At 38.4% G+C, this 23,320-nt stretch overlaps 2 protein-coding genes across 4 annotated transcripts in view; both read left to right on the top strand.

The window, feature by feature from the left end:
* Window positions 1–2,758, top strand: part of Uba1 (ubiquitin-like activating enzyme 1) — a 122,051-nt gene extending 119,293 nt beyond the window's left edge. For both annotated transcript variants that reach the window (XM_089242485.1, XM_089242486.1), the window contains exon 25: window positions 2,555–2,758. The gene's annotated coding sequence lies outside the window, so the exon portion shown is untranslated. The remainder of the gene's footprint in view (window positions 1–2,554) is intronic.
* A 7,828-nt stretch (window positions 2,759–10,586) lies between these two features.
* Window positions 10,587–23,320, top strand: part of Trxr1 (Thioredoxin reductase 1) — a 72,813-nt gene continuing 60,079 nt past the window's right edge. The window contains exons 1-2 of one of the 2 annotated variants that reach the window (XM_089242478.1): window positions 10,587–10,922; window positions 19,379–19,439. In XM_089242478.1, the coding sequence (XP_089098604.1) occupies window positions 10,608–10,922; window positions 19,379–19,439 (376 nt within the window). In that variant the 5' untranslated portion in view covers window positions 10,587–10,607. The remainder of the gene's footprint in view (window positions 10,923–19,378; window positions 19,440–23,320) is intronic. The other variant, XM_089242479.1, reaches the window with a different exon arrangement.

Here is a 23,320-nt window from a genome sequence, read left to right as displayed (position 1 = left end):
AGGCAATATTGAATAATAGAAATAATACACTGGAACCTCCCATAACTTGTTTTTTGTGCGTTGAAATTGAGAAGCTGTGTCGTTAATTCTCAGTTAATGAGTAGGAGTATTTACATTGCGATATTCTGTTTACTGAATCATTTTGTTTTTCAAATTAAATTTTCAGGTGTGTATAATACTATGGGTAATGGGAGGCTTTTTTTTGTTTTTTTGTTTTTGTTTGTTAGAGTTCCTAACTATGCATTATATATGCAGGTATCTTCGATTCATTGCTCACAAGCATCACACTGCTCCCTGAAGCACAGTGTACTCAATTCTCTAGTCTGATTTCGTGCTTGCGAGCACTCGATCAACATTCTAATTAAACACCTTGTATGAATTGCATTTAAGGATTGAAATCATCCTGATTTCATGCATTTGTATGCCAAACTTTCCATGAGGGTGCTCTTTTACTGATTATGGGTGCAGGCAGAGCTTGTGACTAGAAAAAGAATGACCTCTGCAATGCAGGGTGGTCGTGAAATGACCTTGCTGATACACGAGCGTCTAATGGCTACAAAAATCAATGAATGCAAATTGAATTTGAGGTATAGGTGTTTTAAAGTATGCACTTGAAAGTGAAGAGAAAAACAGAACTGTAGTTCTCATTGCTATGTAGATCATGATCACAGCTACAAAACCTTGAAAAATTCAAATGGCAACTCTCACTTTTTTGCATTGTTAAGTAATTGGCACATTGGTGCTACAGGTATTGTTCCAACACCATAGACGCTAATGCAGACAAAGACCTTATCGAGGGGTTGGTGTACTAACCTTTGGAACAAATGTGATCTGCATTGTTGTTTCGACGTGTTTGTCTGCGTGTAACACCGGCATTTATGATGCGACAGGTACTGTTCCAACACCATTTATGGTTTTAATCTAGCTATCACTTTGCAATGTGTATAACTGAGTGTTAGTATTTGAATTTTTTGAAATTTTGTTGCTGTAACCATAACCACTGTTTTAGTTTTTGTACTCATTCTCGATTGCATATTCTGAAGCACAAATATCTGGAATTTCATTTGCATTTGTTGATTTTCGCAGCTGCTAGAGACTTGTATATCTGCAAAGTTATTTTATGACCACTCTGTGCATCAATGTTTTTTATAACCTTTTCGTATCTATGGTACCACCACTTTCTTTTGCCCCTTACATCCAAGAGCAAACTTTTTCCACTTACTTGATAGATTTATGGCTATAGCCTTCATTTCACGTAATTTTTACCCATTAACTCCTTAAAATATCCCAGGTTAGAAAAAACATTGCCATGTGATGGCATACAAAAATGAATTTTATGCAGTAAATATCCCTTGAAAATACATAATTTTGTAGCTAAGATTACGAGAACAGATGAGGTCAAGTCTTTTAGGATTCGCAGAGAGCACCAAATGTTTTGCCTTGTAATTGTAAAGTCTATCTAAAGGAAAGATACTCTCAATGCTATGCCAATTGGCTGTATTAATATTCCTGTAGAGGCTATGTCGTGTACTTTTCCCAACCTTTTTGTCCCAACGCAATCTAACCCATAGAATCCTATGTTATACTCGTAGCTTCTACCGCCCCCCCTGGAACATTCTATTCCCCTCCCCCCGAGGAGCATTAACGTCCACGTTGGGAATCACTGGGCTATACTAAAAATGGTTGAGTGATATTCAATGTTTTGCTGCTTGATTGCTGTTTCAATACATTGGCTTCTGGATAAGTCTGTAACTAGCAACAATTTTTTTCCCCCTGCTCGGATCATGTTGGTGTCTTTTGTAACGAAGGCTTCTTCTTTGAGCTGAATCTATGGAATCGTAATCCAAATTTTATTTTGTGGACCAAACGTCAATATATATGTCGGCATAGATCCCAAATCTTTCAATTTACCCAGCAGCTTTCTGATTTTTTAGCCCTATTAAAATCTCCCGCTTCAAAATGAATTCTTCCAATTTTTTGTATCGTTATAAAAAAAAACCCCAACTGATACTTAACATGATGGAAAATCTCTAGGTCCTGACAATTCTGGTTGATCATATTTTCTCAAGAAAAATACAGCAGTTTGCAAATTATTGTTAAAATTGCCAATTGCTGGAAATGAAACAACTGCAAGTCGGTGGATTAAAATTGATTCTATGAAAAAGGCATTTGGCATGAGAAATATTCAAGATAAATATTCTTCATATAAAATATATAAAAATATATCTTCAAGATAAATATTTATACTTATAAAGACATGATTACTATAATATAATTTATAAGTTGGGGCAAAATAATTTTAATCTTTGATTTCAGTAAAGAATAAAATGTCTCTTGACAAGCCAGATTTTTCAGATCTGGGAATTGACACTTACGTATATTAAGCAACACAAAGCAAGTGATGTTAAGCTTTATGAATGCAGAATAGTGTTTGCATATATTCAATTATTCAATATGCATATATTATTATATTCAATTATTTTTATACATTAATTATAATGCAGTGAAAATCCTTTTATACTCAGAAATTGAGGGTAATTGTTTTCTTTTGCAGGTTAGATTGAATCGTTTGAGAAATGCCGAAATTGAAATACAGTCCACCATTGTAACTACACATACACATTATCTGGACAATTTTTGATGTGTTCCTGCATAGTGTCTTCTTTCTTTTTTTCTACTTGTGTTAGTTTTATAGCCTGGGAATTTTTATTTCAAATTTGCTCTCAAAAAAGAAAATAAAAACAAAATTCAATATGTATGTATTGTTGTGCACATTTCTTTTAGCATTATATTGAAACTCTCAAAGCTATATCGGTTCAATATTGATGTGACTTGACCAGAAGGTTGTCTCTTTTAAAAATCATAGGTTTTACCAGTACCGGAACTCTAAAAATTATGACCTGCATCAAAATATGATTGTGATTGCCCACGCTGTAGAATTGGTGTTCTACAGCCTGTAAGGAATTTTGATATCTGAATTTTCCATCCGCATTCGTGGTTTTAACTTGATTGATAGGAGTGTAATTTGATTTTATATATCTGGGCTGTCTACAGCTTCAGTTATCTTTAGATAATGAGACAACATTAATTTCAGCTTTCTAACTATCTACTGAAAATTTCTCCTACAAATGTGGATGAAAGTTGGAAATCAAAATTTCTCTGGATCGCTATCTGAAATGAACATATGAACTTGCACTTTGGTATGATGCCATTCGATTCATCTGGTGTGAAGCCGAGGCCACACTCATGTCCAGTCTAGCCCAATATGTTCCAAGGTTGGCCTTAGGCGAGTAATGTTGCTATTTCACCATTGGCAATGATCATCAGATGTTGGAAGGTGGTTGGCTGGTGTTTACCTACCATGGCCTTCCAGCCTAAGGCAAATTTCCTTAGTCTCTGATCTTCCAATCCATCTGGTCATGCATTGATCGAAGAACTGTTCTGGAAGCAAATGTTTGCCAATTGGGGCCAGCCTATGCCGCTACTTTCCCGCACGGCCCAACTCATCTGAATGAAGGACTAATATTCCTGAAGGAACAGATCCCGGGCCTTGATCGTTTTGAAAGCCTATGCAGCTGGTGCTTCAATGTAACAGGGAGAAGGCAAATGTTTTTCCAATGACTATTGGACCAGGCTGGACATGTGTGGCTCTAGCTTTACCCAACAGTCAACTTCACTCCTGCAGCAACTAATTTTCAGCCCCTGTTAATTTCACTTGCATGCACATTCCATAGTTTGACTGTCAAATTATGTTTGTGTACCTCTTCTGAATTTAATAAAGGTTAGTCTTTCGGATGTACCAATCCCTCGGAAAACATTTTGAAATAATCTCTTGGAGATGTGAAGTGGGGGTGTTCCTGGTCTGTCAATGTCAGATTACAAGGCACAACTGTGATGAGAATGTGATTCCATTGTGCTGTAACACTTTAGGACCCTCCCAGCATGTGACGATCAGCCAGGGATGATATGAAAAATTTAGTAATCTCTTGTTTTGGTCTTCAGACAATGACATCACCAATATCTTAAATGTGACAGTGAAACAGTTGAATAGAGCGCCAGAACTATTTTTTAATAAATGGTCTACATCTCTTCCATCATTGTGACCACTATTGGCGTGGTCGATTAAAGGGCTTTGGGTTATAACATTTTTTTTTTTTTTAGTATTAAAATACTGCAGTTTTGCAGTTTCCCAGGAAAAGCTTATTTAGTCATAACACTATTTTCTTACGCACTCTGTCATCGCACGCAGGATCCATGTTTGACAAACTTCATATCTTCTTTTTTTTTTTTAAACCTTTTTCGAAACCTTTTGGATTTTCCATCCAATTTCCCTTCTTATATCAATGGTTTTGCACTTTTCTTCATCCCTCTCTTCAATATCATGATAGTTCTGATATTTTTGTCTTTTCATTTTACCTTCAAACCCTTCTTTTTTTCTCATGAATTCTTGCATGAAAATTATACAAATCTGATAATTTATCCAAAATTACCAAATTATAATCTCAAAAAATACTAACATTGATTATGCGGCTAAATACGGTTTTATAACATCTTCACTCTTCCATTTGATTATGCATAATGTAATTAATCTAACTCTTACCTAGAATTAGATTTATTCAACTCTTTACCAATAAGTTCTCTTAATTGGCAATATTAACTATTTACGAAATGAAAATGATTAATGTGACTGGTTATATATTTTTAATTTTTCGCTATAGTCTAGAAAACCTTAAAATCCTATCACTACTTACCTATTTCTACCTATTTGCTGAGCTTTCTTAAATGTGTCTCTATTTTTCCTTTTTTTTTCTTTTAAAGCTCACTTCTGTACTGAATCATTAGCACATTTTTCGGTCTTAGATGTCTCATTCTTTCTTCATGGTTATATGCAACTAATTCTTGGAAATGTTCAATATCTGAATTTTCCAACCTATTGAAAAAGTTCTCTGCTGTTCTTTTCACATACTTGTATATAGATTCCACATTCAATTCCTTATGTAGGTCTATCACCTTAAAATACCTTGGCGCTCCTGCGAACCTTCTCAGAATTTTATTCTGAAAAACCTGTAGTGTGTAAATATTTCCTTTTGAGGCATAAGCCCACGCCGGAGCAGCATACAATAAGGATGGTCTAATTACCTGTGAATACATTAGTATTTTGTTTTTTATGCTCAACTTTGTTCTGGGATTGCAGAATCTCAGAATTTGATCAATGTTTATCGTGGCATGTTTAATTCTGTTTGCAACATGTCTTTTGAAATTCAATTTGTTATCCATGTACACTCGGAGATATTTTATACTTTCAGAAGGGTATATATCTTAAATGTATTGCGATAATATGCAGGGAAATCATTCATGTGAGACATACACAAGCATATCAAGCAAAATATTTGAAAAAATCTGAGATTAACCAAACAGGATACAGATAATTTTACTCCAGGGTATGTTGCTGTCCTAGTTTCACAAGCATGTAGCGTTTAATAAACAGCAGTGACATTGAGATTTTTTCCCTTTCTGATGATAAGAAAAAAGAATCAATTGAGGAAAGATTTTCTTGCTTTGTCCAAGGAAGAAACTGAACGAATTTGGCTGCACGCACTAAGAGTGTCAATTTGGTGGAATGTGATGTCAAGTTCGCAGCAAACTCTAAAATGATCCGCTCTCTTTCAGTGTAGAATTGCAACGCGCTCGCGAGCACTTGATCAACGTTGCAATATGTACAAATTCTTTGCAGGATTGAAATCATCCTGATTTCATGCAGTCATATGTCGAACTTGCCGAAAATGGTGTTCTTTTCATGTTGGATGCAGGAAGTTTTCGCGACTAGAAAAAGGTTGAAAACCTCCCTGCTCTAAGCCATATATGGTAAACCCTTGGCAGCGCCGTCTTAAAAAGTATCATGGGTCCCGGGGCCAACTGGTTGGTTAGTTAGTCCAATTTTTCTGACGCCCTACCAAACAAATTCTCGAAAATTTCCCACATCTCATTTTTGTGAGGCCCTCGGATGGGCCCATGCTAAGACGGCGCGGACCAAATGTGGCTCCAGAGTTATTTTATGTGGCTTTCCCCTCATACGTGATTTTGTAAAAATGAACTAAGCGGCACATTTACAGATAACTTAGGTGACCCATGGCACAATTCCAATGTATTTAAGCGGCCCGTGTGACACATTCACCGATCACTTTAGTGACCCGCGACACAGTTCCAAAACACAAGCGATCCATGGCACATTCAGAGATCCCTTGAGTGACGTGGCACAATTTTAGAGTACTTAAGCGGTTCTATATCAAATTACGCGCGCCACATTCCCAGATTGTGATCCGCGGCATAATTATGGAGGACATTTTTTATGACTGTTTTCACTCGGAAATTTTTACACATCGAAATAGTTTTGAAGGAAAAAGTGCGAGTGGATAAATATATAAAGAGTAGTTAAATGAAACACTTTTCAGTGTTGAAATGCTCAATTCCAGTGGTTTTCAACCTTATAGTGTAATCCCTGCCCTAGTCGATTTCTCCAGCACAAATTTTGATTTCTTGTTCATCTCCCGACGAAAGCCTTTTTTCAGCCAACACCATAATAGAGGAATATCTAGTGTCGTGTCGTTGTTTGGCTCCGGAATGTTCAGACTGCCCATTTCTGTATATCTATTCTCTGTTACAGGGTAAAGTTTCTCCCCTTGATGGTTATAAGGCTGGTCTGCGGAACATTAGATGATAATGACTCCAAAAAAAAGGCGTTTCGCACAGCTGCCGATGCAAGCACGCACATGTTTTCGGATTGGGCAACCGCCTGTGGGAAAAACGCTCACCGTATATTCGTGCTGCCTCTGTAAATGAAATGCCTGTCTGCTAAAGTGTACCAATATTACTAAAGCGTTCCATTATTCCGTACGTTACAACTGTTAGAACGGTTGCACTCTGGAATGAATTCACAGGGCTAGCGTCCGCGCCTTTTATTCACTGTGACGCAGATTTGCATACGGTTTCTTCTTCTCCAGGTTACATTTGTATGCATCGTGTTCTTTTTCTCCCGAAGAATTTCAACGGAATGCCGTTTTAACGATTGTGGAGCGCTGTTTCGAAACGAGCTAGCGCGTTCGCGTTTCGTGTTAAGGCCCCTTTACACGTACGCTTTTGCGCGCGCGATAGCTGTAAATAACTTCAGAACCGCCTTCAAGAGTGTGCGTGTAAAGGCGAAAAAAGTGTGCGGTTAGGAGTGCGCGCAGGAACTGGTCATTCCAGCGTTCAATCGCGAACTCAAAATCGTACGTCTAAACGCAAACCCACCCTACGGGCAAAAACGGGGCGAATCCCTCGTCTCCTGCGTCGTTTTCCTTCATTATCGTTCTAAAAAAAGAGATGTATACAATATAAATAATTTTTGTTCAGCGATAATATTTATTGCAATTTTTTTTCCAGAGTCTATTTGACGATTTTTCTTCCTTTTTCCAACGAATTGTTTTTTTAAAGAAATGATAAATTAGTTTTTCAAATGCCGTAATTACATTTATTAGGTTATTGCAATAATTTTCGAACTTTGATTTGGTTCCTTCATCTACAAACATTATTATATCAGATTTATAGATATGTTAAATTAGTATTATTATTTTGATAACTTCACGAGCTTTCATTTACCCTCAGGGTGTGGGAAAAATTTAAAATAGTTTAACTAGGGGCTCTTAACCCATAAGTTCTGTTTTTTCTTTTTAAAGAAAATAATATTTTAATAATAATTTTTTAATAGAAAATAAATATTTTAAGAAAGATCAGTTTCAAAATTTGAAATTAACGATAGAAGTATGTACATAAATCCATAATTAATGCAAAATAGTGCGAGAATTGATGAAAGAAATTATTCCAAAATTAATAAAAATCCAGAAGTGAAAAAAGAAATAATTTCAGAATAGATGAAAGCCTTTCAATAATTTGGGGCCCCGTTTTGATTTGACATTCTCGTTCCATTTCCGTTCACTCACCCGTTAAGACGCCTACCACTGGCTACAGAAATTTCGAAAAAAAAAACCCATTTTATTATTTAGAAATTTATTCAATAAGCATATTTTTAAAATTGGAAATAGATCTGGGGAACACATAGTTGATGTTTTTAAGTCGCTGCTAAAAACGTTAAGAACATCTGATTTAAATTTGACTTCAACACATTAGAAAAAAACTTTAAAAGGGATTTAGGGTTGTGGAAAAAACTTCCTTTATCTGAATGTCTGAAGGTTAACAATGATACTGTTTAAAAAGAAGCACCCTATTCACTAGATCCAGCCAACCCTGTATTCATAGCAGGTGTTCAGTGGACAATGTGCTGTATTTTTTCATGATAAGATCACAAAAGATGTCCAAGGTCAAGTGATGTTCAAAATACCAAGTAAAAGGGATGTTTCATGTTATAAGATTATCGCCGATTTCATTTAAAACGAAAAACCATTAAATATCATGAATAATATCAATAAATATCATGAGAAAAAAACGTATTGCTATTCACACTTTTAATTTTATTGGTCATAACATGACACACAACGGAATGTTTGACACGGGTATTTAGAGTTTTAAAAATTTGAAAAAAAAATTATGCTTCAATTTATTTGTTATTTTTTGTATTGTTATTATGCTCGACAACATTAAACTGAAATGATTTTTTGAGGATATGAATACAACCGAGAAAAATTTATCAAGAATTTCTTAAAAATATCTAAAATAAAGCCCTACAAAATAACAACATAATTTCAAAAAAGGTGCAGTGAAACCTCGATATAACGATACTCAGCGGACCAAGAAAAAAATATTGTTGTAGAAGGACTTATCGTTATATCGAGAATCGTTGTAGCGAGTTTTCAATGTAATAATTTTGTAATGCTTTTTATCTATTTTTCTGGCTGGTAGTATTAAAAAAAAACATCGGGTGCACACCGAGTCAATAATTATGTGTGTGAGATGGAAGAAAAAAAAGCTGATTTTTTCTCTTATTTCGGTAAAATTCAAATGGCAAATGAAAGTCGAATCGAATAAAAATTCGAAATTAACGATCACAGAAATTTTATTTCTGAATTTCTTATTAATTGCATAAAAAATTACCATAAATTTGTAACACTAATTTTGATAAATAATTATTGAAATTATTTTTAAAAACGAATAATCCACGTAGTAATATATAATAAGCTTTTGAAATCTATATTTTTTCCGCGCAAACGTCAGCCGATTTCGATCTGCCAACAGGGAAAAAACTTTGGTCAGGAACGTGGAACGTTGTGCTTCCCCGAAAGTCCACGCGCCACGCAAAAGCGTATGAATTTCGCCACACGCTTCCCTTTACACACACAATTCTGAACGGGGCCTTCTTTCGTGCAGGAGAGAGCGCGCGCAAGAATGTGTCTCTTTTTAACAACGCGCTCTTGAACGCCGCGTTCCTAACCGCCCTCCAATCCTTCGCGCAAGAACGTCCCGCTCCGGGCGCGCAGGGAAGATTGTACGTGTAAAGGGGCCTTTAGACCATGCATTCCTCGATGACAATTGTTTGTATTGGTGTGTACTATCACCTCTTAAAGAGAGTTTTTCCCATCTTTTTGAAATCACCCTGTATTGATTTTTGATATATTTACTCCATCAGAACGTTTTTATTTAGGAAATTCTCTCGCGACATCTTAAATCGTCAACGTTACACACGTCCCCTCAAAGGAGTCGTAACCAACACTTTGGGAACCACTGTATCAAGGTAATAGAGATGAAGAAAGAAAAATGTTTTCAGAAAGTCGTATCTCAAGGGCGGCAGAATATCTAGAACCGGCCCGGTGTGTGTGTGTGTGTGTTATGGATTACTTGAATGATGTGTGGCACAGTTCCAGAGAGCACTTAAGCGGTCAGTACACATTTCCAGATCACTTGGATCAGGGGCGTAGCCAGAAATTTCGTTCGGGGGGGGGGGACCAAAGTGACAGAACAATAGATTTGGCCATCTTTTTCCCTTTTTTCGGTCATTTTCTCACATTTCGGGGGGGGGGGACCAGACCCCCAAGTCGTCCCCCCCCCCGGCTACGCCCTTGACTTGGATCATAGGCAGAAACAGACTTGGAAGTCTGGGGGGGGGCATGATGATGATGTCAGGTGCCCCCCCCCCCCCGTATCTCCGCCCATGACTTGGATCCGCGAAACATTTAAAAGAGATCACTAAAGTGACTCTGTAGGGGACTTTTCAATTGGAAGAATGTTTGTTCAGGTGCGCACAAACAGGGAAAGATTTTTCTCGTTTTTGGCATTTCCAGTAAAGATTCCATTGTTTAAGCTGGAATCCTAACATTGAGAAGAAATATAAATTTGGATTCAAAACAGTTACATTTTTCTAGAGGAAATATGGTCAGCCCAATTATCTTCAGCTCATAAGGATAAGAGGAGGAAAGTTCAAAACAAATAAGGAAAAATTAAAAATGTAATTTTATCTAATTTTCATCTTTATCTTCATTTTTTTCCCGCAAATGAAATTTGGAGATTTCAAAAGAAAGAGGAAAAAGAGTTGGGAAGTGGGGGGGGGGGGGGAGGCAGAATCCGCACCTGGCGGCACTATTGCGCACCACGATCGCAATCAACCGCAAAACTCGTAAATGTTTCCGAATTCGCGTTTGGTGTTGGAAGCCGCCCTGCGCCAAATTCGACCTCGACCGTTGATCTCGGGAAGGCGTTTGTGGTTGTTCGGCCGGAAGAATTATTCAATACCTGTTGGGGTTCGACCGGAACTGACTTGTTGCGGAGCGAATATCTTCGGGAAGTTGTTGTTCTTCCCGAACAAGACTCGAGTCCAGCCTTTTGCGACGATGGCACCCGTTCCGGGAGGCACCTTTTCGGCTGCCGTCGATGATCACATCAAATCCAACAAAGTCATGATATTCAGCAAGACAACTTGCCCCTTTTGCGTCAGGGTAAGCACATTTTTAATCTTGCTCGGGTGCATAATTGCCATCTTAATAATTACTATCTACGCCATCTTTTCCGTATCGTGCAAGGGTGTTGTCCCCACTGCCATCTTTTCCTTTATTACGTATTTCAATGATTAAGTATTTCAAATAGGTCAGCGTGACCTCATTGTCTAATGCAGTGAGAAATTATCGATTGTCCCAGAGGCGAGTTTATAGTTATGCGGCCCCTTCTTGTCTAATTTTCCTTGACCCACTCATTGTGCGGGCCGCAAAAGGAGGATAAAAAATATTTAGATTACAATTAGATGACTGGCAAATGCCCAATGAGGTGGCTGAGAAAAGGAACCTCTAACATTCACAGCCATTGAATGAACCGTCTTTTCTAGGGTTTCGGCAGACCTCCCAAGCCAAAAGGGTGGGTGGGTGCATCTAGTCTTCTGGGTGGGGATGGGCAGTAAATTCTTTACCCACTCATTCAAAAGGAGGCGCAAGGAGTGCTTACCCAGCTGGAAAGAGTATCCTAGTTGAGGCCTTGGGTAGATAATCTGTTTTCTATCTCTGACAGCCCCACCTATAATTGCTTGGAAGGAGGGGGAGGTACTTGCAATTTTTTCGCTGGGCAGAGGACACTGTCGCCCAAACTTATTGCTAATAGATTTTTTTATGACCAGGAAATAGTAGTTTACTAATCCTCTGGAACCAATGTGAGCATGGTGGGCACCAGGGTACCCATGGATACTGGGGTATTAGGAAACCCCTGTTCAGAGAGCCGCAAATCTTTTTTTCGTACCGTGCACAAAATACTTAAGCCAGTCCCTGTTTATGAGTTGCTCACATGCAGGGCCACAGTTAGATGCTTAGTCAGCCACAGCAACCATACATTTTGGCACCCCTCTAGTCCAGCATCCAGGGCACCAAACCCGTTTCCAGTCCCTTAGTTGTGGCCCTACTGATATGCTTTCACGCCCTCTAGGTTTGAGGTTATTAAAATTTTTGTTCTATCACCCTCTTTTGTAATTTTTTTCTCGCCTAATCCACAAACTTAAGTTAACCCATAAGAACTTAATATAGGATCCTATGTTATACCCGTAGTTTCCATCACTCTCTGGATCTTTTTATGAAACCCGTGGGGTGATATTATCCACTTCGCGAAACATTGCTCTGTCAGAAATTCCCATCGTGATTTTTAATGGAGTCTATTTGAAAATGAGTTTTTCTGTTAAAGCTTGTGTGTGTAACTTTTCAAAACACCCACCAGTTTTAAATAGTTCAAATTTGTTATTTGTAAAAATTTTGTGACTTTTGTCCTGCTTCAGTGTTTTCATTTTTATTGCTCCGCTGTCATTTTCCCGCATACCAGGGCTAATTAGACCACTTTATCACACACCAACTCGGGTAATATATTGCCACGCAGCAATTTCCAACCAGTGGAGTTGGGTGGAAAATGAAAGCGCCATCTATTGGTGGTTTCCCCAGGCTCGATAGGTAAAAAACTTGTTTCTGAGATGTTCTTCAGGTTCAAATCTGTGTACCTTGACAGAAACCTTCATAGTGAAAGACGAGCATCTTATCGCTGCATCACTCGGCTGCTGGCTAATTAGACAAACCTACAATTTATTGATTCTGAACGGCAGCATTTGACATTTTGACTTTTTTTAATATCAATTTAGGGGACTAATTTGCCGGAGCAAACTTTTTCTGCAATCGTGCTGTTGCGGTATTGGTTGTGACTCCGCATCGGGAAAGTTTTTGACAAGGACAAATTGGGTATCTAACTTATAACATCTCCAAACCTGGGTGTTTTCTTTGAAAGGATTCGGAACGTTTTGTGTTCTAAGGATAATTTGTGCCATTAAGATGAGAAATAAAATTGAAGAAAAATGACAGAATTACATGAATATTATTCTGTATATAACTATGTAAAAAAAATGAGTTAATTATTTCAAGATACAAGCTCATGGTCCCCCCAAAGTCTCTCCGAGGACCCATGGTTAAGAACCTACGTAATTGTTTATTATGTAAATAACCTTTTTCGCTTTCTTCAACTTGAATAACCGGGGGATGCGAAGCTTCCAGGTTTCAGAAATTAAGGATGCAAAGCATATACGTATCACGAAAGAAAAAAAACAAATAATTAATAGAATATAATGCAGTGTCCTTAAAATATATTTATTGGTTGTCTTATTCTGAGTATAGATAACTTCTCGATTTAACCCAACATGTTTATTGTATTTCTTTGTAAACAGGTCAATTGTGTTAGTTTAACTCCGGAGAGTCGTAAATTTTGTTTGATTTATTCACAACCGTATTAGAGAAAAACTTCCTGGGACACCATGACCAAGAATTGTCGAAGCAGTTGATGGACGATGTATTAATAACTTGTGGTCCATCCTATCCATCCCGTTGAAAATTTCAAACACTTTGATCCTGTCCACATAACACTTGTGTTCTTTCAATGTAAACATATTAAAAAAATCAAGTTTTTCTTTGTAGCTTAAGTGCCGTGTGTCACCAAGAGCATGTTTGGCTCTTTTCTGCACTCCTTCAACAAAGTCCTGGTCACAGTAGATTAACTTTGTGTACAGGACTTTTGTTTAGAACTTTTTGTTTTGGATTTCTTTAACTTGAGAGCAAAGATCGTACCTTTTTATTTTAAACTGGACTGAGGCTAAGAGAGGAAGGTAATATGATAAATGAATTTCTGAGGATTATAAAAAGAGATGGGAAAAAAACGTTGGAAAGTGACAGAAATTTGGCCTTGCAGACTGCACGCAAGGCAACGCAGCCAGCCATAGCCAGGATGAAAGTACATTTAGAGAAGCACAGTTATATTAACTGTGTTTGTTACTTTTTCAAGTATCAAAATCTTTTCTGTTCTACTCAAGTTGATAATCGTGATGACTAAAATTTAAATTTAACATCTTTTAAAAAATGTTTTGTTGTTCAACAAACTTTGAACAAAAGGGTCAATTGATAACGAAAAGCACTTGTAAGTAATACATATATAATATTAATCTATATATATAAATAAATAAAATTGTTCTCTGTACAAATCTACAATTTTACATCTATCGTAGTCAAATTTTGCATATACAGTGGAACTTGAGCGAGCAATTTGCATGACGAGAAAATTTTTAAAATAAATTTTGATTCGATTAACAAATGATTAGTATTAAGAGCAAAAATTTTTTGCTTTCGTCCATCACGTATTGTAAAATTATGGGTAATATTTTCCCCTTGATCTCTCCGGTTAGCGTGCCTTACTCAAAAAAATAAACACACACAAACGTGACCTGTTACGATACAAAACTAGATGTGGCATTGTAACCATGCGCATGTGCACTCGAAGTTTTTTGAAATTCCGCTTGGAGTAAACTGGGCTGATTGTATTATTGAATGTGACTTTGAAGAGATTGTGCCAACATTTGTAGGAAGGAGTCCTTGGGAAAGACCATGGGACTGGAGATGCATGAGGGTTACACATTTTTTCAAGAACCAGAGTGAAGTGGAACATGGCCAGGACTTGACTGTTGATGAGCTGATGGATCTCTTTTGTAAAGCAAGAGTTTATGGACAGTATCTCGTCTGAGAAGCAGCGAAGTGAGGAGAAAAGTCCTTCACTTTTCAAATGATATTAAAGAAGATATATAGAATGTGGGAATCTGTGTAAAATTTTGTAGAAAAGACAGACCAATCAAATAAAGCTGTAGAAAGTGAGCAATGAATCTGCCCGACGAGACAATGCAATTTCTGATTTCTGAGAAATTCTAAAAAAGAGGCGAAAGAGTCATTTGATATATGTTCTTTTTCAAATTCACACAAAAAGAATACATTCACAAAAAACAGTCCATAAATCATCCTAAACTCTCTCATCGTTTAGAGTAAGTTAATCTGTAACCATTTATTGTATTGTATGTCAATTTATGGTATTATATATACTTCATTATATTTTTAGTTGACAAGGTTGCTTGATTTTGTAGAAAATGAAGGATTGAGAATTAATTTCTTAAAATAATTTACAACTGGAACATGAGATGAAACAAAAATTTATGGGAGCAACATGTTGCTCGCTTGATGGTCCGGTCGTGAATCTCGCGTGACAATAGGATGGTGTCTGCTTTACATGTGCTGCCATCTGTGAGACAATACAAATAAAATTTCACCACATGAGTTTTTACTCCAGTGAAGGAACATGGTAAGAGAATGATAAATGTGATACAAAAAAATAAATTGTAAGATGCAAAATAAAATGATGCAGGAAAATCAAATCGTGTGCAGTAATACAAATACAAATACAAATACAACACCACAACAGGCAAAATGCCCAACGAGGTGGCTGATAAAAAGATGCCCATAAAAATATGGTTGTCATATGTTTCAAAAATACAGCAACCCAATTAAAAATGCAATTAACACAAATTACAAACAATATATACACATGATAAAATATTATACAATGCCCATAAAGAATACTTATGGTTGTCTTATTCTAAGAATGGATAGCTTCCCGATTTACCCCAACATGTTTATCGTATTTCTTTTTAAACGTGTCAATTGTGTTACAATTTACTACCTCCGGGGGTAAGCTATTCCATTTATTAACAACCCTATTGGAGAAAAATTCCCTGCGACACCATAACCTTGCATTGTCCCTCACCAATCGATACTGGTGTCCCCTTGTAAAAGCAGTCGATTGGCGGTGTACTAAAAGTTCATGGTCCATCCTATCCATCCCATTGAAAATTTTGAACACTTCGATCATATCTCCTCGACACCTGCGTTCATCCAATGTAAACATATTCAAAAAATGAAGTCTTTCTTCATAACTCAAGCCCTGTGTGCCAATAAGGACACGCGTAGCTCTTCTCTGCACCCCTTCAACCAAGTCTATGTCCCTCTGTAGGTATGGTCTCCAAAACCTTACAGCATACTCCAGTCCAGGACGAACTAAGCCTCGAAAAAGCGGAAGAATGACTTTAGGAGAACGCGAAGAGACCTTTTTGAAAATGAGACCAAGCATTCTATTCGATTTTTTGACAACCGCTGAACAATGTTCAGAAAACTTAAGTCGCTCGTCAATGAGAATTCCCAAATCGGTGACTCTAGTTGCATCCGGGATAGTGACACCATTCAACTCGTAAGAGAACCGTGGGTTGTTCGAACCAAAATGAGCGACCATGCACTTATCTACGCTAAACGTCATGCTCCATTCATTTGCCCATGCTGCAATCTTGTTTAAGTTGGTCTGGAGCAACTCCCTATCGCTTTCATTCCCGATTACCCCCATTAGCTTCACATCATCTGCGAATTTGCTAGTAATTCCATCGATACCCTGATCGAGTTTATCGATAAAAAGTGAAAAAAGTATGGGGCCAAGGACACTTCCCTGAGGAACTCCACTTGTGACGTCTGTCCAACCAGAGAATTCCCCGTTCACCATAACTCGTTGCGACCTATCTCTTAACCACGATTCTATCCAATTCAGCAAATTGCCCCCTATTCCAATCTCGTGTAAACGCTTCAAGAGTTTGCCATGTTGGACCCGATCGAATGCCTTCTGGAAATCAAGGTAAACCACGTCGACATTTTTGCTCTTACCCAAAGCCTTAGTCACGTAATCATAGAAGCAAAGGAGGTTAGTTACACATGACTTCCCCTTCCTGAACCCATGCTGATTATCCGACATAAGTATACACTTAAAAATATACAATGCAAAATGTGCAGTTAAATGCAGCAAATTCAACGAGGCGTGAAAAATATAATGGATGTACAAATGTGTAAATGAGATGCATTAAATGCAAGATGCAAAAAAAAAAGTCAGTGAAATGTAGAATTATGCAATACAAAAAATTATGATGCACAGTTTGAAATTAAATGAATTTCGGATATCAGCCTAGGACTGAATCTGACTTTTCTGTCAGACCTAGTGACATATGATTGTACTGGCAGTGTCATTTTCCTTTTCTTCGAGCTTGTTTTTGTGAAGTTCTACACAGACATCGTTAAAGATAAATGCTTGTTTCACTCTGTCAATCGAAACAAGTCTTTCTCCCATTTTCCGGTATATGGTTGTCAAAGGTGGTGTGATCTTGTCAATTCGAAGAAACACATTTGAGCATGTTTGCAGTTGAGGATGCACATAAATTTTGGATTGTTTTGCATGGTTTGATATTGTTCATATGTTCTCTGAGTTATTGTACGTATGTGTATGTTGATGAGAGCTGACCTGGTATATCCGTGCAGACATCTGCATGTAATCTCAAAAATGTACCAAAGACTAACTCTGCACTAGAGGCTTTGATATTCGGCTTGATGGCTGCCCTGAGACCGAGTGAGATGGCTGGCAATGTGACCGTCCACTTTGGATTCTCATGTGCTTTCAAGGAGCTTTTTAAGACACTATGGAACCGTTCAACCATGTCATTGGCCTGTGGATGGTAAGCAGTGGTACAAATCCTGCTAGTGCCAAGCAGGTTGATCAATTTTCTGAAGAGTGATAATTCGAACTGCCATCCTTGATCGGTTGTTATAGTAACCATAACGACAGTGGTTCCCATATCCATAACGACAAATCCAATCATCGAACAAGGCATGACAAACTGTCTGCTGTGGTGTCTGCTACAGGTATGTCTTCCGGCCATCTGGTGTAGCGATCAATCACTGTTAAGTAGTAGGTCTTTCCTTCTGAAAAAGGCAGAGGTTCTACCAGATTGGTATGAATGTGAGAAAATCTTGCATTGGATGTTATAAAGGTGCTTAAGGGTATTTTGGTATGCTTATGAACTTTTGAGTGTTGACGCTCATTGCAACACTTTACTCAATCTTTGATGTTCCTTCTCATGTTAGGCCAAACGTATGTTGCAAATATTAGCTAAGTATATGCTGTTACACCTGCATGAGCAAGATTTTGGAAATGATGGAAAACAGTCGTGTGGAAGCTCGCTGGAACAAATGGTCTTGGTGAGCCTGTAGAGACATCACATACCAGTTCTGTTGTGGTAAATGGACTTGGCATTGACTTGAAAGTCAGTGAACTAGAGTCGTCTTATGGTAACTATTGTAATTCGGGATCCTCTCGTTGAGCAGTTATAAAAAGGTCAAAATCCAGGAATGGGGACTTGAAAATCGAGTTGATTTCTATTCTTGAAAGAGCATCAGCTACCGCATTTTCTGCACCTTTGGTATGACGAACATCCGTGCTGAATTGCGAGATGGTCAAGGTGTCGCCATTGACATGGGCTGCACTTATCAGGATTTTGTTTGAAGGCGAAGACGAGAGGTTTCTGATCCGTGAAAATTCTGAACCCATGGCTGTCTAGCATGTGTCAGAATCTTTTGACAGCAGTTTACATTGCTAACAGTTCTCGGTTGTAAGTGTACAACTTCTGTTGACTCTTTGTCAGTTTCATGGACAGGAATGCAATCAGTTCCCATCCTTTTCTATTTGATTGCATTAGTGAACTACCGACTGCTAAATCACTGGCATCAACCCAAAGACAGCTTGGCATCAGGAATCGGATGTTGGAGTAATGTTGCACCAGCTAAAGCTTGCTTCGCATTTATGAATGCTTGCTTGGCTGGATCAGTCCACTGAAGTATATCAGCTCGCTTGATTTGAGTAGCTCTTTTGGATTTCTTGTTTTTTATTCCCCCAAAAACTTGGGGGTGTTAGTAGGTAAGATGTGCGCAGCTCTGGACACAAAATGATAAAAGTTGAAGAGACCAAGGAAACGTTGTCATAGTTGAGTGATGGTGTTTGGCTTAGGAAAGTTCAGGATGCAATCAATACGATCTGTCAAAGGCTCGATGCCGGATCCAGAAACTTTGTAACCCAAATACTCAATTGATGAAACACCAAATACACATTTAGAAGGCTTGTTGCTGAGGTCATATATTTGCATACATTCGAATAACAACCGGAGATGTTCGATGTGCTCTTCTGGTGATTTCGTGGCTACCAGTATGCCATCAACAAAGGCATATATAGTCAAACCAACCTTGTTAGTTCGTCATCCAGATAACACGTCACTCCGCTTACCGGGTCACTTTTTGGAAGTCCCAATTGTCCTCGGGCAGGAATTAGCACAGCTATGGCTTACTCTGTTTGACGAGTCACTCCGCTTACTAAGTCATATTTTTGCTCTCCCAAGAGTGACGCATTAACAAGGTTTGACTGTACAAATGGACGTCCACGAGTGACCTTTTCAATAAATCTTTGGAATGTGGCGGTAGCATTGCAAAGGCCAAATCGCATTCGAGTGTTCTCGAATAACCCAAATGGTGTGATAATAGCACTTTTATGGACAGCTTCAGGATGTATAGGAATCTGATGATAGGCCCCGATGACGTCTATATCTTTTTTTCAATTTTTGCTACAGGAAGAACCCAACCCTGATTTCTTAGGTTGGATTGATACAATTTTTTTCCTTTAGGGCTGATTATTTGTTTTTCTGTTGTAGGTGAAACAGCTTTTTGATTCGATGAATGTTCCATATTTCGCATTGGAGTTTGATGTTGTAGGTGCGTAAGTACAACAACTAGCAATTTCTTTTTCATGCCAAGTGTGTGTGTTGAATGTATGTCAAATTCATTAGTTGGATTGATAAAAAAAATCGTCAGTACTCTCACAGCAACTGAAAAAATTGAATATCTCCTTAATTTTTTTTTATTTTCCTGTTTTATATAATGTTAATTATGAGAACTATTTTATATAGTATATTACGAGATAATTCATAACTATTATGAGATAACCTACAAATGATAAGCAACATATAAATAAATGAGGAGGCTGCTCCTATCTGCGATACCCTTTTAAGTGAGGGAAAAAGAGGCCTTGGAGATCACTTGGGATATGGACGGAAACTCAACATGAGGTTATTGAAAAGTAACACGAGAGTTTGAGTTAGAGTAGAGAATTGATACAAGGATGACGTCACTGTTACCAATTGAAGATTTTTTAACCACTTAGACTACAAAGGCAACGAATCTCTCAATCTTTCCTTGGAGCTTGTTTACACTGAACAGGACCATACATGGATGGCCGGACGAGACTCGGGCCAAGCTCACAACTACTGACGCTGACACCAGATGGCGAATTATACGAGGATGAAGTCACTCTCCGCTACCATACAAAGGTTTAAAAACTGGCTGTTGTGAAGATGAATTTTCTCTTTCCAAAATTCATCCTTGCAACAGCCAGTTGTAGAGAATTGATACTCACCAGGAGTTTTAATAGTGTTAATTATATAACATTATTTTGTGTAGGTTAGTAATTGAAATTATTCAGACTGTAATCTCAAGTGAACTTCATATATGGGACAATATAAGTGGCTGAGTCACCATGTTAAAATATTGTATTTTTTGTTATTTGCCCATGTGGCTACTGCAGTTGAACTTGGTTAATTCGAAGCTCAAAAGAATTGCCAAAAATTTCAAATTATCCAAAAAATGTTGTCTGTAGCCTCTGTAAGTGTTGGAGTAGGGACCTTGCTTTCTTAGGTTCGTTTTTGCCCTCTTTGTGAGAAGATCCTTTATTCTTTAGTTCAGCGGTTCTTAACCTAAGCTCTGCACTTTGTCCGTATTTCCCAGGGGCTCTGCAGCTACTTGAGGGAAACAAATCAATAAATTTAAAAAGCCTACGGGGCTCAGCCATAGAAATTATATGCAACGCTTGATGTTTTTCATCGCCGAAAGTTGCCCTTGCGGGTGATTCTGTGGGTGGGAACAAATCAGGTAGGAGCGAATATTAGTGAGTCTCTGTCAGAATACCGGGATTTACTATTATCCGCTAGGGAGGGGGGTTCAGATGTGGCAGTGATTCCAGTGCTGCCAAGGGGTAGTAGGGGATATAGGAGTAGGATCCACCAATTCAATATAGGCCTGAAGGACATTTGCTCCTCACTTGGGGTCACGTTCTTGGAGCTTCCCGCATTTACCGATAGGTGGCTTCGTTCGGATGGGATCCATCTAAATAAGAGAGGGGTCTGGGAGGTTTACGATAGTCTTAGGTCAGGTTTTTTACTCCCAGACCACGTAGTCGGGAATGCAGGTTAGTTAATGATAATCACAACAGTATTGACGGGGAATTACCCACCTCTGACTTGGATGGCTTCTCGATTGACAACAAACCACCGGGCAAATTAAAATGTGTGTTAATAAATGCCAGGAGCTTGGGTAATAAGAAAGATTTTTTAGAAACTATGATAGTTGTGGAGGGCTTGGATCTTATAGCCATTACAGAATCTTGGGCAAACGATGGGGATGAATCTTTCTTACACATCTCAGGATACGATACTTTTTTGAGAAATAGATCTGATAGGAAAGGGGGTGGAGTGTTGATATACGTGAAATCATGTTTGAAGGCTAGAGAGTGTAACGTGCAGAGAAGTGATATTGAAACCATATGGGTTGAACTTGAGAGCAAAAGACGTCATAAGCTTATTGTTGGGGTTTGTTACAATCCACCGAATAGGGATCAAAACTACATTGCCAAAATGCATGATGAAATTTCCTACATGTGTAAGCAAAAGAGGGTTCTCATACTAGGGGATTTCAATTACCCGGGTATTGATTGGGAGAACCTTTCATCTGGAAATCAGTATGAAAGAGACTTTCTTAAGTTGGTGCTCGAAAATTTTTTGTATCAGCATGTATCAGAAGCCACTAGGGGTACTGCTATTTTGGATTTAGTTCTTACTAGTTCTGAGGATCTAGTTGAACATGTTTCGGTGGGGGAAGAGTTTTCTTCCAGTGATCATCGTATCGTCAGATTTCACTGTAACTTTTCCTCGGGTAAGGTTGATAACAAAAGACTGGTTCCTTGTTTTCTGAGAACTAACTTTGATGTTTTGCGAAGAAGGTTAGCGGAAGTTTTCAAAGACCGGTTGGAATCAGTAGGGGTGGTAAGTCAATGGGAAGAATTTAGTACGAAGCTGTCCTCTGTTTTGCACGACGTCATACCCTTTGTTCGAAAAAAGCGTGTTTGTACATCACACCCTCTATGGTTCACGGATAGCGTGCGGAACCTTTATCTTGAAAAGAAAAGAGCATTCAGAGAGTATAAAAGTGGACGAGGTGACCTATCATTGTTTACTGATAAAAGAAGACTGTTGAAGAAAGCGATAAGGGATAGTAAAAAGCAAGTTGAATCTAGGTTGGCAGATAACATTGGCTCTGACCCAAAATCATTTTTTCGATACGTCAATAATGGATGTAAGGGGACAGTTGGCCCCCTCTCGATAGGAGGCTCAAAAGTAGAGAGCAATGTAGGCATGTGTAGTGCTTTCAATGACTTTTTCGCGTCGGTTTTTAATGGAGATAATGATATTCGATATACGGGTGTTGCATGGGGTAATAAAACGCTCAACGATATTCAAGTGGAAGACGTGGAGGTCCTAAATCTTCTAAGAAATGTATGTGCAAACAAAGCACCAGGACCAGATGATATCTATCCCAGGGTTCTCAGGGAAGGTGCTAATGAATTGTTGGGGCCAGTCGCACAGATATACAGGAGTAGTGTTGCTGAGGGTATCGTCCCGAGAGATTGGAAACTGGCTAACGTTGTTCCGATATTTAAGAAGGGTAGTAGAGAAGTGGTGTCTAATTATCGTCCAGTGAGTTTGACGAGCTCCCTCTCGAAAATTTTGGAAATTATCATCAAAAGGCAGTTTGTGAAGTGGATAGACGAGAATAATGTATTGTCGGATAATCAGCATGGGTTCAGGAAGGGGAAGTCATGTGTAACTAACCTCCTTTGCTTCTATGATTACATGACTAAGGCTTTGGGTAAGAGCAAAAATGTCGACGTTGTTTACCTTGATTTCCAGAAGGCATTCGATCGGGTCCAACATGGCAAACTCTTGAAGCGTTTACACGAGATTGGAATAGGGGGCAACTTGCTGAATTGGATAGAATCGTGGTTAAGAGATAGGTCGCAACGAGTTATGGTGAACGGGGAATTCTCTGGTTGGACAGACGTCACAAGTGGAGTTCCTCAGGGAAGTGTCCTTGGCCCCATACTTTTTTCACTTTTTATCGACAAACTCGATCAGGGTATCGATGGAATTACTAGCAAATTCGCAGATGATGTGAAGCTAATGGGGGTAATCGGAAATGAAAGCGATAGGGAGTTGCTCCAGACCAACTTAAACAAGATTGCAGCATGGGCAAATGAATGGAGCATGACGTTTAGCGTAGATAAGTGCATGGTCGCTCATTTTGGTTCGAACAACCCACGGTTCTCTTACGAGTTGAATGGTGTCACTATCCCGGATGCAACTAGAGTCACCGATTTGGGAATTCTCATTGACGAGCGACTTAGGTTTTTGTTCAGCGGTGGTCAAAAAAGGGAATAGAATGCTTGGTCTCATTTTCAAAAAGGTCTCTTCGCGTTCTCCTAAAGT

This window comes from Pholcus phalangioides, unplaced genomic scaffold (assembly GCF_987345545.1).
Source record: "Pholcus phalangioides strain wild (caught in Gottingen) unplaced genomic scaffold, Ppha-v1.0 ptg000015l_1, whole genome shotgun sequence".
Lineage (NCBI taxonomy): Eukaryota > Metazoa > Arthropoda > Arachnida > Araneae > Pholcidae > Pholcus > Pholcus phalangioides.
The sequence above is the reverse complement of the archived record's forward strand: the minus strand, read 5'-3'. Positions and strand labels throughout refer to the sequence as shown.